Source organism: Typopeltis vanoorti, chromosome 10, assembly GCF_054136105.1.
Source record: "Typopeltis vanoorti isolate ZY-2024b chromosome 10, IOZ_Tvanoo_1.0, whole genome shotgun sequence".
NCBI classification, from domain to species: Eukaryota; Metazoa; Arthropoda; class Arachnida; order Uropygi; family Thelyphonidae; genus Typopeltis; species Typopeltis vanoorti.
The window spans coordinates 41439420-41459009 of record NC_143558.1 but is presented as its reverse complement, the minus strand read 5'-3'; the positions used below and the strand labels follow the sequence as shown (position 1 = coordinate 41459009).

The following is a 19590-nucleotide window of genomic DNA, read 5'->3' as shown; positions in this document are numbered from 1 at the left end:
CCATAATAATCACCAAGCCTTCACTCATTGCACTAAGTTGCTGATGCATGAATTCAATATCTCCCCCCGTACTCCCTGGCCTATAGCAGCATCCAACTGTATATTTGGTTGCGTTGGTCACTATTTCGCACCAGACTGCCTCAAATGAACTCTCATTCACATGTCTATCATCATGATATACTACTTTCTTTGGCTGCAACACATCAGCTATCATCAACAGTACTCCTCCTCCTGTTCTATCTTCTCTATCCTCCCTGAAAATACTGTACCCATCACATTCAATTCCAGTGACCACATAAATAAATAAATAAATAAATACTTCTAAATAAATCTGCAACAAGTCTGCAAGATTCTTTAATTAATTGAATAGCTGTTGTAATAGATATGGTATGAAGGTCAGCAATAAAAAGACAAAGACAATGAAAATAGGCAGAATCATTGAAAATGTCAACTATGTTGTGAATGGAGAACCTGTGGAACAAGTAAATCATTTCAGCTACTTAAGCACGATTTTTACTGAAGATGGTAAATTAAATATGGAAATAGACAACAGAATCAGCAAAGCTGGTATGGTGGGAAGTCAATTGAATAAATTCATATGGAATAAGAGAGAAATTAGTCGGAACACTAAATTAGCTGTATACAAGACAGTGTTCAAACCAGTTTTAACTTATGGATCTGAGAGCTGGGTCAGAAGTAAAACACTTGACCAAAGAGTAGAGACCACAGATATGAGTCCTGAGAAAGATTAGGGCGTGAACAGATGGCATCAATGGCAATATCATATTAAAAACGAGGATATTAGGAAAGAACTTGACACTGTCAGCATCCAGGAATGCGTTAGCAGAGCTAATCTCAGGTGGTATGGTCACTTAAACAGAATGAGAGAGGAAAGATTAGCAAAACAAGTGTTCTCTGCCAGGTTGGCAGCAAAACGACACAGAGGGAGACCAAGATATATGTGGATTGATACGGTACAAAGTGCCTTAGACGATGGAAATATAAGATCTGATAATGTTGGAGTCTTGACAAGTAACAGACTGATTTGGAGGAAAATTGTAGATAGGAAGTTGGTAATGATGTAATTTTTTTCATGTAGTACTATCATATCCTGTACACCCCTTGAGGATACATGGCAGGAATTTGATGATGATGATTTTGGCTGAGTGCTGCATGTTTTAACTGTCTCTACAATGTCTATTAATAGTGTAAAGAAGTTGACATTTGTAGTGTTTTATTCATTTTGTATAGCTATAAAATGGATACATCTCCAAGTAAGCATTCAAAAATATGTCCTCTTTCTCAGCACATCCATGATTCAAAAACAAATTGCCAATGAGTATAGTGTTGGTATATGGGTACTGTTAATGATTTTAATGTGGTTTAGGAAGACAGGTACCTTTTTTCCTGACAGAAAAGGAAAATGTGGGAGAATGGAAAAAAAAGGAAAACTACACTTACTCAAGATCGTTTACTACTTAGGAAAAGCACAATACATACAATATTGAAGAAAAAAGTGGTCCCACATATCCAAAAAGACAAAGAACTCATCTTCCAACAGGATCTTGCTCCATGTGCCTCACTTCAAAAAAAGTGAAACAGTTCCTCAAAAACATAACATCCAATTGTTTCAGTGGCCAGGACTCCTCTGACATTAACCCAAAGGAAAATTTGTGGGCTATAATGAAAAAGATACTTGGAAAATTAAACCGTGATACAAAGGATAACCTAGTGCAATCCACTATAAAAGTATGGTTTCGAGATGTAGAAATAAGAAAAATATGTTCCACATTGGTAGAGTCCATGCCTGAGTGAATTAATGAACTTGCAGGAAGAGAAGAGCACATATAAATTATTAGGTAAAATTGGAGTTTAATTTTTTGTAATTATTTTCTTGTGCTGAAATTAAAATTTTTCTTTAAAACGAGAGTATTCATTTGGATTAATTTATTCACTATTGTACTTAGAGATCCAAAACCTGCATTGAGACAAATGCAGGAGATTGGGCTGGTGTCAAGATCGACAAATAGCTAAGAAATCATGAAAATATGACCAGGATTTGTATTTAAGCTTTGTAGATCTACAAAAAACATATGGTAAGGTGCCAAAAGAAAAGCTCTTCAAAAACACTAGTGATGTGAAGACACTACACAAATCACTATATAGCTATACTTCAATATAAAGTAAACTGTTCGAATTAAAGGCAGAATGATGGGCTGTTGTAAATTCAGATGTATGATAAGAGAGTATGAAATTACTACTTAATATCACCTTATAAAGAATAGTGACATTAAGTCTGATATCAAAATTGGTAATATTAAACTCAGCTCCTTACTTCATGTAGGTGATGTTCTCCTAAATAAATCCACCATAAAAGTCTTCAGGATTCATTATAGTAAACTGAATAACTGCTATACCAAATTTGGCATAATTTATGTGAGCAATAAAATGAAAAAATATGAAACTAGTTGTGAAAATGAAGACCCAAGCATTTTCAATAGAGAACCAATAAAACAAGTAAAATATTCCAGTTATTTAGGTACAATTTTTGGTGAGATGGATTCAATATAGACATTAAAACCTACAAACAATTTTTTTTGTCTATAGTTTTATAAACAATAAGACATAAGTAATAAAGATACCTTGCAAGGTACGGTGATAGACAACTAAATAATTTATATAGAATAAGATTGAAATTAACCAAAACACTAAACTAGCAGTATATATAAGACAGTATTCAAACCAATTTTAGCTTATGAATCTGAGAATTGTTGTTGTATGGGTTGAGGGTGGAATTTCTCAACTACACTAGATACAACTTTGAGGAAAATTCAGGGAGTGAACAAATGGAATCAATGATAACGATATATCAAAAATGAAGATATTTGGAAGGAACTTGATGTTTTCATTCAGCAGTACACAATGAATTGAAGAAGTCTCAGCATAACAGGTGTTCAACCCATCCAGAAAAAAAGACCATGATCTTAGTGATTGACAGTATTGGTGCATCGATATATAAGATTAACTTGGCAAGAAATTGATAATAGAATGCTAGTAATAATGTAAACTTAATTATGTACTACAACTATATAGAATAATATAAAAAATACATCAACAACATGACATATGGTAAATCAGGTGTTGCAGAGGATTCTTTGGATACACATGGAATCAATTGGAAAAAACAACCATACTCCACTGCAGTTGCAGTCAAAAACCAGCCTAATCTGAATCAATATGGATGTGCAAAACTTCTCAAATTATAGGAAACACCATTCCTCAGATCTTAGTTTACAACCAAAGTCACCATAGAGGATGTCCCATCTAGTTAGGACTCAAGTCTTCCATCCACACGTCTCACTTAGTTTTTGTGTTGCCTTTGTGTGTGCATTACAAGTTTTTATACTGTACTCACTGAAGACGTTTGTGACAGACGAAATACTGGAAGAATTAAATAGCATTCTTAATTCGTTCCCGGGACTTTTTTACTCCATTAAGCCTACACAACATGAGCTCCACCCAGCACTCAAGCTCAACACACAGCTAATGTTAAACATTTAATTTGTGACCTTATGAGTAAGCCTATGGTTCCACTCCTTGTTCCTAAAACAATTATGTTTTCCTGTTTTTCAATAGTTTCAAGCTTCAGATACTCCCAACTTTAGAAAAAAAAAGCAGATTTCTTCTACTTGCTGGATAACCAATAGATTACTGTCATATAGCCACTGTTGTTAGAATTACTGGCTTAAGATGATATGTTTACTCTTCCTAAAAGAACTTTCTTTATAGTCATTCATAAAAGGCTTGACATTACTAATTCAAGAAGTTGTAGAAGTTTGTACTTTGGCATCAATTAGAAGGATGAAGACAGACTAACGTACAAAATTAGAACTAAATGTTTCACCTACACCCTTCACAGTACTGAAAAGGCATTAGGTTTCTTTTCTTTTTTTTTTTTTTATTGTTACTAATCCATTTAAGGCATAACAATGAGGCAGACAAGGGTAGTTCTGAACTAATGCATCTTCAGAGTACAAATTACAACTGTTATAAAACAAAGCATAACTAGGCAGAACAGCACCTTCTGAAAACTGTTGATGGGACATTATTTCTTTTGTAGGAAATGTTTCGTAGCTGATGTTAAAAATAGTATCTCAGACTTGTAGATATTGATAGGATGTGATTTGCTAATCCTAACCTACCAAACTAATGATAGCAAATGTAGTTTTCTGTTCTTCAGAGCAGATGTTAAGAGATCTACCAGTCTGTCCAAATTAGGACCACTTGCAGGTACATGGACTTGATAGACTCAAGGATGTGCAAAGTGAATGAAGTCCCCCACAGTTATAATCTGAGGTGTATCTGCAACTACTTACTTGGTTTTATCATCAACATCATCATCAATTTCCTGGCATGTACCATCAAGGGGTGTACAGGATATGATAGTACTTCATGAAAAATGTACATCATTACTAACTTCCTATCTACAATTATCCTGCAAATCAGTCTGTTACTTGTCAAGACTCCAACATTATCAGATCTTATATTTCTATCGTCTAAGGCACTTTGTACCGTATCAATCCACGTATATCTTGGTCTTCCTCTGGATCGTTTTCCTGCCAACCTGGCAGAGAACACTTGTTTTGTTAATCTTTCCTGGCCCATTCTGTTCAAGTGACCATATCACCTAAGATTAGCTCTGCTAATGCATTCTGGGATGCTGACAATGTCAAATTCTTTACTAATATCCTCGTTTTTAATATGATATTGCAATTGATGCCATCTGTTCATGCCTCTAATCTTTCTCAGGACTCTCATATCTGCAGTCTCTAGTCTTTGGTCAAGTGTTTTACTTCAGACCCAGCTCTCAGATCCATAAGTTAAAAGTAATTTGAACACCGTCTTGTGTACAGCTAATTTAGTGTTAAGACTAATTTCTCTCTTATTCCATATGAATTTATTCAATTGACTTCCTACCATACCATCTTTGTTGATTCTGTTGTCTATTTCCATATTGAATTTACCATCTTCACTAAAAATCGTGCCTAAGTAGCTGAAATGTTTTACTTGTTCCACAGGTTCCCCGTTCACAACAGAGTTGACATTTTCAACGATTCTACCTATTTTCATTGTCTTTGTCTTTTTATTGCTGACCTTCATACCACATCTATTACAACAGTTATTCAATTTAGTCAGGGAATCTTGCAAACTTGTAGCATATTTCTTTAGAAGTATAACATCGTGCGCATAAAGCAAAGAGCTGACATTAACATAATCTCCAATTCTGATATCATGTTTAATACCACTTTCCTTCATAATGTGATTCATATAGATAATGAATAACAGAGGGGATAATGTACATCCTTGTCACACACCAGATTTAACATTAAACCATCTTCCTGTACTTCAATTCTAACTGCTGATTTACAACTCAAATAAAGACTAAGTATTGCTTGAAATAATGCCCTATTGACACCATATAACTGTAGCGTAATGAATAGCTTCTCTCTTGGCACCTTATCATATGCCTTTTCCATATCGACAAAACTTAAATACAGATCTTTGTTATATTCCCATGCTTTCTCAACTATTTGTGATAAAGTGAAGATCTGATCTTCCACAATTCTTCTCAACCGTTTCTCAAGTATACTTGCATAGATCTTGCCAGGTCACTTGTCAGGAACACTCAGTAGGGAAATACCTCTGTAATTCTCACATTCAGTTTTATTTCCCTTTTTATATATGGGTACTATTAGAGCTCAACTCCAATCATCGGGAATTCGTCCCTCTGTCCAGGCTTTCTGAACTATGCAGTGCAGCTACTGTAAAACTTTTATACCACCATATTTCAGCATTTCTGGCCGAATATTATCTACTCCTGTGCCTTTTCACATTTCAAGCCTTTGATGGCTTTTCTAATTCAAGCATGGATACGTATTCCTGATTGCATGCCTGGTCAGTATTTTTTTATCACTGTGTACATCATTGTTTCATTTTATCTAGTTTCATTTAGCAATTATTTGAAGTAATTACTCCATGTAATTAAGTAATTACTTCATGAAGTAATTATTCCAGTAATTACTTCATGGATATCTTTTTCTCCTGTTTTCATGTCACCTTTTTCATCTCTAACTCCTTTTACAGCACTCTTTTCTCCATTCCTAAGCTTCTTCAACAACCGCCAGAATATCTTACCACCTTCTTGGTATTTATTTTCTATATTCTTGCCAAAGCCCTCCCATGACTTTTGTTTAGCTAGTTTTACACAGTTTTTCGCTTTCTTACATTTTTCTCCGTATTCTCTAAGAGCAAAAGCTGACCTCTTTGCCAGGAACTTTTGATATGCTTTCTTCTTTTCCTTCACTGCCTCTTTAACTTCCTGTGTCCACCACATAGTTCTGATTTTTCTATCCTTGCAGACAACCTCACCACATGCCTCTCTGGCTGAATCAATCAGGGTTTTCTTCAAGGCTTGCCACTGAATCTCCAAGGTTTGGTTCCTGTTCACAAACTCTTTCATTTTTTCTTCAATAATCTTTGTGTATTTTAGTCTACAGTTCACATCTGAGAGCTGCTCAACTTTTATTTGCTTCAAAACTTTCTTACATGTCATTCTTTTCAATATGAAATTCAATTTTATCCTGCTCAATACTAAATAGTGATCACTTCCAATTTCAAATCCTCTGTACACTCTGGTATCCTGCACCAGGGAGAAAACATCACTATCAACAACAACATAGTCAATGAGACTTTTCTTATTCCTAGCCTCTTCTCTCCATGTGAATTTGTGCACCTTTTTATGTTGGAACAAGGTGTTAGTAATGACCACTCCATGTCCTGAGCAGAAATCCAACAGGTATTTGCTATTATTATTAGCTTTCTTCTTTTCTCCAAATTTTCCCAAAATATTTTTGTATGTCTGACAATGATTTCCTACTCTGCTATTTAGATCCCCAACAACTCCAACTTTTCCTTTTTCATCATGTCAGTTGCTTTTTCTAAAGCATCAAAATATTCCTCCACTTCTACTTAGTAGAACCTTCTGTGGGACTATAGGCACAAATAAGTCTCATTGTCCAGTTCCCCATGCTCATATTTGTCCACATCACTCTACTTGAGACTGCCTGCCATTCAAGAAGATTAGCCTCGTATTTTGTGTTGAATACTATGGCTACTCCTTCTTTTACTTGATTGTCATTTCCTGAATGTAGCATTTTGCATTTATTGCTCAGAAAGATTTCACCAGTTTTTGTCTTTTTTGTTTCAGTCACCCCTATTATGTCGATCTGGTACTTATCTAATTCTTCCGCTAGCTCCATTTCTTTGCCATTCAGGCTTCTTATGTTGATAGTACCGATCTTTAACTCTGGTGATGTTGAGTTGGGATGTGCTCTCAGATTCGTTCCAGTAGCTGACTTTTTGCTTGTTTAACTGGGCGACGCCTCAGCCGGCATGAAATTTTGTCATGTTGTACCATCATTTTTTATTTTGGTTTAACCAATAAGAATACAGTCGGCTAAATCCCAAATTGCCAGCTCATCCTCATTCGTTCAGTATCCATGTAGATACCCAACAGGGTGCACCACGAGAAGGTGAGGATTGGACATTAGGTCCGAAGCCCTGGTCGGTTCTCCGCATTCCTTTAAAGGCTATGTGGAGGTCTCCTCTGTTATACAGCTTTGACCCTTAAGCACCCCACTTGGTTTTTTAACAGATCAAATTTGTACTCTGAAGATACTAGTTAGAAATCTGGTGAAATATTAGCAACTTAAGTTATTTATTTTGTTCCTCTGGCATTGTTTATACTGCTAAGCAGTGCTATGCAGTAAAAATGAGCAGTTTTATAAGATTTAACATGAGTAAATAAACACCTTTGTGGATGTTTTTTTATTTTGGCAATTTTTTAATGCGAATCCCATCCATGAAGGACAATAAACCTATGGTACATTACTATCTATCCTTCTTTCAGTATGTTGATCCTATGGGGGGGGGGGGTCAATATCTTGAACCATCTACTACCTTTCAACCTGTTGAGGGGGAATGGTAATTGCTGAGGTCATCAGTAGGTGGGTATCTATTAGTAATATCAGTTGTAGTTCTGGATTACCGTAAAGTTGTAGTGCACAGCATTTATATTACTCTTAAGGCCATAAATTTTAATAAAGCAGATATGTAAGCATTTCTTCAAGGTACAGTATGGCACAAAAAAAAGTAATAAACATCAATACCTCCTTCAGTACACGTGCTATGCAATATGCCATTTGACTGCATGCATATTAGAAGAGCACGTGTAAAGTCTAAGCCATTACATTTAGCTGTAGCAATGGCGATGACATTGAAAGAAAAGGCATTTGTTGTTGAGCATTATTTTCTTTCATACAGAATTAGTAGAGCAAATGATCCAAGCCTATGATATTCGTGAACAGTTTGTTCACCATTTTCGTAAGCATGCTCCAAGCAATAGTGTCATTGTTGCCTTAATCAAGAGATTCTGACATACCAGGAGTGTTCTGCTGCAATGCAAATGGTATTCAGGGAGACCACGAACTGTTAACACAAATGACAATCATGGGTGTGAAATGGAGCAAGTGTTATCGAGGTGGTCATTACAGAGAATCCTTAAGAGCTGGGTGCCTATTCGTATACATCATTCTAGTGAGTTGGTGTTTAACAGCAACAGATTACACTGCATGGCAGGAATACTGTGCAAGCGTGCTGGCCAATGTTTATAACGATCCATCCTTCCTCCATAATGCGCAGTTCTCAGATGAAACACATTTTCATCTAAGCTTATAAATAGGCTTATATAAGCCTATTTATAATATAAGCTTACAGATAAATCTACCTATTTCTTGAGACCTGAATTTGTCCAAGAGAAACCTCTTCACAGCGATAAGACCACCACATGGTGTGCAGTTTCCGACTATGGAATAACTGGCCTTATTTCATTGAAGAGGATGGTAATTATGAACTTGAATAGTGAAAGCTACATCAAGAATGTGCTGGTTCCGTTCATCCACAATTTGTATACGATTTGTCATGCAAACAACATTCCATTTTGTGCACAGGTATTCTAACAACACAGACCAACTTGGCACACATCATGTGGTTCTAGAGCCTGTTTATCAAAATACGTCTCAGGGAGGCTCATTTCAAGGTTCACAGAATTTCCGTACCATTCACATTCTCCTGATCTCAAATCAATTGATGCTTTCATTTGTATGTTGAAGGAATGGGTATTCCACCATGATCCACCTGCAAATCTTGAACTATGGGATAAAATTACATGATATGTCCAGCAGATGTCCCTACCTTTTGTTCTCCAAGATGACAGAGAACCTTCACATGCATTATGAAACCTGTCTTGGAAATACAAGGGTGTCCATTTCAAGCACGTAATCTACAGGCATTAATGATTTATTCGACCAAGATTCCATGATAGTTGTGGATGCATATATCATTGTGTAAATATGTATTTCTTTGTTAATAAGCTTTACTTTTACTCCATAACACACATTGTTGTTATTTAGTACTGCCCCCTACCACCATACTATATTATTGATGTTTTTGTGTTTTTTTTTTCTTTTGCAGGAATTTTTTTTTGAAATATGCATTAAATCTGTAAATGATTGTCACACTTACTTGGAAGGATAAAAATTAGGGACCCATAATGAGAGGTGTAATCAAACTACTTAAAAAGAAGAGTGCAATGTCTTGTTCGTACATGACAAAAATAGGCACTTGAGGTATGTCATTTAATCTGAAAGACCAAATATGGAGGAATAAGAATTTTGCATTTGCAACACTGCATAATTTGGAACGTAGGATCGCAAAATCAAATCTCCAATGAATGGAACAGAGCAGTTGTGACCTACAAAGTTATAAAAAAATAAACCTTAAAAGAAAATAAATAAATGTCAAAAGGTGTGAGAAGCTTATATATATATATATATATATATATATTTTTTTTTTTTTTTTGCAGGAATTTTTTTTTTTTGTAATACACAGTGATTTCTCTACTTTAAGTTCCATGAAAGATCTACCCTAATGAACTTGAAGAAATATTAAGAAAAAATATAACAACCTTGCATTATTCTCTCTATGATATAAAACTCTTTCTCCACGCCAATGGATTCATGTATTTCGTAACTAAATTGCTCTCACCATCACTTGATACTCTACCCTCCCTTGATATAATGAACTTTTTTTTTCAAAACAGCCTTTTATTATAAAAAATTATCTGAAAAATTTTGAGAGGATTAGTTTGGCATTACTATCCTAATTTACTAATGCACTACTAAAGGAAAACTGATTTTCCAAAGGCTGACTTCTTCCAGACATTTTTACTGTTCAAATTCACTACTACTGGTTACTTCACATATTGGTCCTTTCCCAAATTTCTCACAAAATACATTAACAGATTCCTTTCTTCTTTTTGATAACTTGCCCAAACACAGCACTACTATGGTCTTGAGTCATCTCGTGTGGAGTCGATATGCAAATATCAGAGGATGACTCTGCTATGGAGGCACCCAAATGCAGAAGAGATATATAAGATCACCATACATATGAATTCTGGTTTTGCTTTTAGCTTACTTTTGTTGTAACAAATTCTTCTGTAACTAGTGAATTATGAATATACCATTCAAGCATTTTCTGCCGAGAACAATTCGGTAATAATCATAACTCATTATCACCTTCCGTTTTCCTGTTAGGCTTAGTGTCTTGTCATGAAAAACCTGAGTTTACAGGAGGAAAAACCCCTGTCACCTCATAGGAAACTAGCTAATTTACCTTCCGGTGACAAGCCCTAATAAAGGTACTTCACATCCTAAATGAGATTTGAACCCAGGTTCTGTCTTTCAAGGCAAATGGCAGTCCAAACCATAATTTTTTTATTAGTTTATATTAATTATATCATTTATGTTGGTTTATTTTTTAAACAGAAGTAAACTCTTGCTAATTAAAGGAAATTAACTTTTCAACTTTATTTTTTTAATCTTTTTTCTATATATTGCAAGCATCACATCAAAAATATTGGATTTCTTGATAAAAACATCACAAACCTGTATGTGTTCTTTACATACCTTTGCAGTTGCCTGTAAAAATAAACAAAATTAATGGATTTAGATATTGAAGTGCAAACTTGTTCTCTACTTAATTAAGATAGCAAAACCAATTACTTAGTTTCATTAATTTCACAAACTTACCACAATAATACTTATAATATGACAATTCATTGTTTATTGACGAAACGTACTAAGCATTTACATGTTCAGTACTAAAAAAAAAAAAATATATATATATATATATATATATATATATATATAGTTAGATACACTTGAGATTACATTATTAATTTTAGCTTCATATCATAGCATACTTTATTATTATTATCTGAGACCTCCAGGAGTCAAGGACTCATCGAGAGAGGCTGTAAGTTACCCAACCCAGCTATCATACCTTCCCTTAAATTCATTTACACTAGATGCACTCACTGCCCCTAAGGGCAAATTATTCCACTCAATGCTCTCTGAGAGAAAAACCTAGCTCTTACCCCTTTCTTGACTGAGAACAACCTTAACTTCCATGGATGCCCCCGTGTTTTCTCCCTGCTTTCCATATAACGAAAAATTTCATCATTTGAAATGCTATAACACCCATTAAAAAGTTTATAGACTTCTATCATATCACTCCTCTTTCTCCTGTTAACCAGAGTCTGTAATCCACATACTCGCAATCTGTCCTCATAATCTAAATCCCATAATCCAGATATAATCTTTGTAACTTTCTTTGCACCCTTTCCACAGCTTCTTTATCCCCTTGGAACCCGGTAGACATGTGAGCAGAGTAATCCAAGTGTGGTCTTATCAAAGCCTTATAAAGAGTCAAAATTACTTCTATGTGACCTTTGAACTTTAAATTCTTATCCACCAATCCAAGATTCCTTGCCTCTTCAGTTTCTTGTAGCATAACTCCGCCAATAATATGCTGGTGGATCTCTAATCATGCCAAAGTGCATAACTTTACACTTACTAACATTAAACTGACATCCATTTTCGTTTGCCCAGATTTCCAGTCTATTCAAATCATTTTGTAATTGCTGAATATCGGTAGCATCCCTGATTGCCCTGCCTATCTTCGCATCATCAGCAAACAATTGCAAATCTGATGATAGACCCTGCTTGAAGTCATTAATGTATAGATTGAACAATAATGGCCCAAGGACTGAACCCTGAGGTACACCACTGGTTACCTTAAATCTGGCAGATTCACACCCACTATATACCACTTTTTGATATCTGTCTGTTAGCCATCCCCTGATCCAAGTCAATAGATTATGTTCCAATCCCATATTCTCCAGTTTACTCAACAGCCTATCGTGTGGTATCCTATCAAATGCCTTAGAAAAATCCAACATTATCATAGTGTATCCATTTCCTTTATCCAACTCGGCCGTAACATTGTTATAAAATATGAGCAAATTGCTAAAACATGACCTTCCTTTAGTAAACCCATGCTGTTCCCTGCAGAGTATAGAATGATTGTCTACCCATTTCTGTATGCGAGTTCTTACTAACTTCTCTAAAATCTCCAAACCAAACCAAACTTGTTTTTAATGGAATTCAATACAAATATTGCATAATCAATGCACAATATTCAGCCTCTCCTTATCAAATCATCCCTGCCTTCCTGGAGTGCAAGCGGTTTTCATAAAAAGGATTGGCAAACCCACTGAGGATTCCTACTACAAAAAAGGATACCTTCCCAGCTGGAGGAAATGACAACTGAACTATTTAGGTGGCATATGACTGTCTAGTGAAACACTCACCCCAAGCTTATTGGAGGCCTGAAGAGTGAATGCTATGTTTGGTTTCCAGATCAGGAGACCAAAATATTTCTGTCTCAATCTCTCTCTCTCTCTCTGCATGCAGGAAAAGACCCTTCAAGGGCACACCAAATATACTACTCATTGAACAAGCACTTCCTCCATTTTGATGGTACATTAGATGTGCTGTAGGTTGGATCCCAAATAGTGCATAGGCCTGAACTTCAATAAAAAGTCAGGAGACTTCCTAAATCAAGTGGCAAATATTCCTGCTGCCACGTACTCTGCAGAGAGAATCTGGTATGTGGGAGGCATTGTCAAAGCCACATCACTGCAAAGAGATTGGTTGCTCTATATGTGGATATCATGTCCAAGATATCTCCTCTCACTGCATGTCTCTACTCTATCTTTCATTCTAACCATAAACGATTCTATAATGAAACATACTGTCCGTGACACTGCAACAATAACAATCACTGTTAAAAACCAATCCCAACAGAAAAGACAAACCAAACACACTTATACAAATCACATCAGAATCTCCGCAAGAAAAAACTCAATTTCACATCTGCTTTACTAACATCCGAGTCATTAAAACCAACATGACATTCACCATCACTCAGTCATCTAGATCAGACCTCTTATTGACAGAAATCTAAACTGCATCTATATCCACCACTGTCCACCTTCAATGTCCAAATTATACACTTCACAATTCCTTTCACAGCAAATGCAGTATCAATGCCTTTGTGAGATCAACATTGCCAAAAATTTAGAATACCCTGCTTCTGGCCTCCTCTGGCTCATGTTTCCTTGACCAATTTAATAATATTTATGTGCTGTGTTTACCAGTCTCCAAACTCAACCCTGACCTTTTGACCTTCATCTCCATGAACCTGAACCATCTGCAATCCAGCTATCCAAACAGTCAGGTCATCTTACCAAGTGACTTTAACATCCACAATTCCAACTGGCTCCTTATTCCAACACCCACTGTTTGGATGAGTTGTGGAAGAACCCTCTTCATTCTCCCTATGCTCAATCTCTTTTTAACCAGTTCTCCTTTTAAATATGCTGAAAAGGTCACCTATCCTCCTTAGATCACAATATTGTATTCATCTCCTCTTAGAAATGCCTTTCTTTCAATCACTCCCAACCTTGTGTCCTTTGACATTGTAAAGAGGCCAAGAATGAGGAGGATCTCTGGAATTTCTACTCATCATTTTCATGGTCTGACTATTGCTTCTGCTACTCTGAGCAAGTCACAGAATTATCTTCACTGGTATGAATGCCTTCATTCCCCATTCTATACAAAATTATCACCCGTTTTCTAAGTCCTGGTTTGACAAAGTGTACCAAAGCAATTAAAGAAGAAAAAAAAAACTGCTGTTTACCACAGTGGCTTGCATCAAGAATCCCATCTTCACGCTTAGTTTATACTGGAGCACACAAGAAATGTAAAATGATCATCAGTAGATCTAAATCTACTGATGTTGACCTCTACTGACATCATAGAGGCCAACAGCAGAAAACTTGACTCCTGTCCAAATGGAAGCCATGCCTTCTGGTTCCTCCCTTGTAAAGGCTATCAAATGCAACTTCTGCTCAATTGTATCCCTCTCTGTCTCTCATCCAGATGGTATCAGTTACATCAAGCAAAGAAAATGCTGACCTCCTGAGATCATTTCTTTTCCTCCAACTCCTCCATAGATGACAAAGGCAAAATTTTCTCCTACCATATCAGTAAATGAGCACTGTATGCCTCCTGTGGGTTTTTGGCAAAAAGACATAAGATAATAATACTAAATAATTTGGAGACTAAAAAAATCTCCAATTCCTGATGGCATTTCTCTAATTGTACTTAAACATTATGTTCCAGAGCTAACACACCTGCACCTGTCTGTCACCTCTTCAATCTCTATACTCAGCATAATCTTTATACTCACATATTCCATCATGTAGAAGCAAGCATACATCCAACCACTCCCAAAGATGGGGGATAGAAAACTGCCATCCAGTTCCAGACCAATTGCCACCACTTTAATCTTTCCAAAATAACAGAGAAAGTTATCAAGTCAATTTTTCCACTTTTAGGCTGAGCAGTTAATCAGCAACCACCACTATGGATTCCTCCAATCTAGATCCATGGATGATCTCTTAACTTACATCATCCACTACTTGACATGCCATGGAAAGGTTTGGAGAAACATGTTGTACCACTAGCTATCTCCAGAGCTTATGGGTGTGTTTGGCATAGTGGCCTGTTTAGTAAGCTGCCTTCTGATTTACCTGCTGCCATCCATAATTGGATAGACAGCTTTTTCCTCTGGTCACTAACAGTGTCATGGTGGATGGCACCCACTCTTTAAGCTTTACCACCATCAGGAGTGCCTGAGGGTTCTGTTCTTTATTATACACATAAATGATCTACCTACTCTCATTAACCAACAATCTTATCCACAGCTTTGACAATGACAGCACACTCCATTCATCCTACTCTTTGGAAAACCATGCAGTTAGACATCCCAAGTATCAAGTTCATCTGATACCAGTGACTTAAATATTGATCTCCAGACTATCCTTCAGTGGAGCAAAGACAATCTGGTCACCTTTAATGCCACCAAAATTCAGGCTTGCCTTTTTTCTTGCAAAAGGGATCTGTCACCTACCATTATTCTCAGTAATACATAAATCATGACAGAATCAGATCTCTCTCCTTTGACTGGTATTTACCCCCAGCCTCTCATGGCATAAATAAATCACATCAATAGATATATTGGCCTTTAAAAATCTAGGCATTCTTTTTCCCTCAAGATGTTATTTTACACTTTGCATTTGACTCTATACAAGTCCCAAATTTGCCCATCCTTATAATACAGTTGAAACATTTGGGATGGTGCACTTAAATCTCTTTAAAAATTCTTTATGTTGTTCAGAGGAGAGCAAGTGAGCTGATAGATGACCCTTTCCTCACAGTCTTACTTCAGTCTTTATCTCACATGTGCACTCTTGCAGATCTGTCTCTTCTACAAGTACTTCCATGGTTACTGCTCTATTGAACTGGCAAACATCATTCCTCTGCTTTCTGTTGGACCTGTCAAAACAACAGCAGCTGCAACCTAGTAATTGTTTTCAGTAGTACTGCAAACTCATTGAACCTGCTTCTCCTCTAGCTTATTTATTCCATTTACTCCTGTCTTCTAGAACAGCCATCCTCACAATACTTCCCAACAACTACAAACCTGAAGCTCTTCAAGCAAATGTCAAGAGTTCTTCCTGAATCTTTACCTGCATCCCCACACAGAACTTAACGTTCTTATACCTTAATGTGAGGGTTAAAAAAAATAAATAAATAAATAAATATATATATATATATATATATATATATATATATCATAAAAGAATGTTTCAGATTTATTAAATTAATATATAATTAAGAGTATAGCTTAATGAATCATAAAGGCAACACATAACATAACTGGTAATACCAAACCAAAGTGTTACTTATATCAATGACAATATTAGAGATACACAATTGGCTATATTCTATTAAATTCATTAACTAACCATATATGAAGTAGTTTAAATTATGGTCACCAGTTCTTTCTTTTTGTGAAGTTAATGAATTTAACATAAAAATAAGCATTACTTTTATTGGTTACATTAATTTCATTGGTATATGCAGTGTTTTGAATGCTAGAAGGCTGTTTCACATTTGGTATTTGTAGCTGCATATGCTTCAAGTCTATCTTGCAATCATGATGCAAATACATCATGATGAGGATGAGATATGCAGTAATTGCTGAAACTTAAAAATAAACATGAAACAAACAATGTTTCCAATACAAGCATTTTTTTAAAAAATTAATACTATTATTAAGAGACTTCCAAGGAGTCAGCGACTTATCAAGGGAGGTCTATACAATCTGCATCAGCTGTCATACCTGTTCTTGAATTAATTCACGCTACTTGTACACACAACATCGAACAGCAATCCATTCCAATTATGCACCACTCTATGAGAGAAAAATCTGGCTCTCACCCCTTTCTTGACATCATTCATTCTCAACTTCCAAGGATGCATGAGCATCCTTGGAAGTTGAGAATGAATGATGAGAATTTCCTTGCTGATCTTGTCAACATAGAAGGTGCTAGCAAGTAGTAAGGCTGAATATCAAGTTGAACCACAGTGTGTCAGAGATGACAAATATAATAAGAAAAGGAAAGTATGCAAAGCATGGTAAAATGAATGCATAAAGATGATATTTTTCTTTTGAATATTATAAACTAGACATGGTATCAGCAAACATTCCACAAAGATTGGAGGAAAGCAATTCTTTTTTTTCTCCATTTATAATAAAGAAAGGAGAAATTGGATTGAATGCTTGAGCAGTTTATATTCCATATAAGTTTATTAATCATACCTTCAAAATCAAAGAGAACTGCAAATGGATAAAGAACAATGCAAATTTCACTTGCACCACAGAACACAAAATCTGTTCTCATCTTCTCTGCTTCACAAGATCACAGAAAAATCATACGGTAGGCAAATGCATGTATCTTCTTACATCTTGAGAAAATCTTTGACAGCATTGTGGCCTGATATTCTGGATGCAATGTCAACGAACCCTTGCTTCACGGGATCCAAAGCATAATTAAGAAGAAAAAAAAACTTATGGAAATTATGTTAATGCTGATAAATCAAAATCAAAAGAATTCTGATTTTGAGATATTCTTATCATGACATCATTTCATTACCCTAGAAGATGAAGTGATTTGTAACCACCACAAATGCAAACATTATAAGCTGGGCCAATGAGGACTAAATTCAATCTCATTTTCAGAACCAGTCTTATCAGATAGTTATTGGCTTAATCACAAATGGGAACCAGCTACAGGGAGGGGGTATTAAAAAAAAAAACAAAAAAACTTAACAGTCTGCGCGGTTAGCCTAGTGGTTATGCACTTCGCAACCATATGCCTGAGAAAGGAGTGTCCTAGGTTCGATTCCCGTCGGTGACGTGAGGAGCTGAAGGATCTTCCTCAGCTATAGCCAAGTTAGCCAGTCTTGGGCGTGGACAGCAGGGTTTTTTCCCCAGTTTATTCTGGGGTTTTTCATCCTGCAAAGCAGACAAACTGGCCTTGAGAACTTAACACTACAGGCCATAGGATATACCAGAGCATAGGGCTGACCACCTTATCCTGTAAACGGATTGGGGACCAATGATCAATGGACCCTCGACACCGCAAGGTAAAAGAGGGTATAAAGAAGATGAGATGATGAGAAAAAACTTAACATGAGTAGCATCATCATGCTACTCCTGTTAAGAAAGACAAGTCAATGGATGACCTGGTTTTTTATCTGATGGTTTTTAATGAATATCCTACCTTTAGCAACACTATGTGTGTGTTATGTTCCATCGAGTCGTTTCCAACTCATGGCGACTCCACGAACATACACTCTCCATTCAGATCTGTCCCGATCATCTTTCAGAACCTCCAAGCGTACTCCAATTGCAACTTTAGCAAGCATCATCATCTTCTCCAGAATGTCATCTGCTCGCATAATATGTCCGAAGTATGACAATTTTTGCTTGATGATCATAGCTTAGAGCAGTGTTTCCCAATCTTTTTGATGTCGCGGACCCCCTGTAGCGAATGTTAATTCAACGCGACCCCCATAAAATCCAAAATGAAAATTTTTTATATTTTACATATCATAAAGGTGAAGTAATAAATTACAATTTTACAGCACTAAATGTGTCATTTATGACAATGCAATACTGTTATAAATGGAGATATTCGGAAGAATATGAACATATCAATTAGGCCAGGTGTGAACAACATGATAAGATAAACAAGCCAAAAGGCTATTTTACCGGCAACATAAGTTAAGTTTAAATGGAACTGCGTTTTACATTATGAGAGAATGTTAAGGATAGTGACTGAACTTGCTCCACCTTTGCCCTGGTGTTGTACTACCCAAGTGATTACTTACACTTGGGCTCGCCGATAGTTTTTTCAGCATGAAACTCTAGGATTTCGATCCGAGTTTCGTACCAATTTAATTACCCTCAAACCACCTTCTTGTACTTCCTTCAACTGATTTACAACTTAAAATATGTACTGCCTGACATAATATTCCATTTACTCCATACATGTATAGCAACTTTTCTCTAAACAACTTTTCATAGCTTTTTCCAGATCTACAAAACTTAAATACAGATGCTTGCATCTTACAACCTCTATTTGATATGAACCCACCATGCTGTTCCTCAAGTTTCTCTTTCACAATTTTTTTAGCCTCAAGGTTTCTCGAATAAATCTTGTCTGGAACACTTAGTGAAGTAATTCTGTAATCACATTCAGTTTTATTTTATTTTTTCATAGATGGGAAACTATAAAAGTTATACTCCAATCACCTGGAATATTTAGAATCTTCTGAATTATGCAGAGTTTCCACTGCAAAACTTATTTGATGATTTCTAGTTGAATATCTCATTATATAAAAAGGGCAGCAAATCCGATATCAATAACTACAGGCCAATCAATTGGCTATCACAACTGTCCAAAATGTTTATATCCATTATATTAAATTGAATCACAAGGTTTTTGGATGATGCACCATATGAACAAGCAGGATTCAGAGCAAAATACTATACAATAGATCATATTCATACTATTAACCAAGTAAAAGCAAATGAATATAATCTTCCTGCATATGAAGTGTTTGTACATTTTGAAAAATCCTTTGATTTTCT

General features: G+C 35.9%; 1 protein-coding gene across 4 annotated transcripts in view; it reads right to left on the bottom strand.

The window, feature by feature from the left end:
- LOC150102363 (uncharacterized) overlaps window positions 1-19590 on the bottom strand; it is a 445051-nt gene that overhangs the window by 156539 nt on the left and 268922 nt on the right. For all 4 annotated transcript variants that reach the window (XM_090398788.1, XM_090398787.1, XM_090398791.1 and 1 more), the window contains exon 15: window positions 11067-11099. In XM_090398788.1, coding sequence (XP_090254914.1) covers window positions 11067-11099 — 33 coding nt within the window. The remainder of the gene's footprint in view (window positions 1-11066; window positions 11100-19590) is intronic.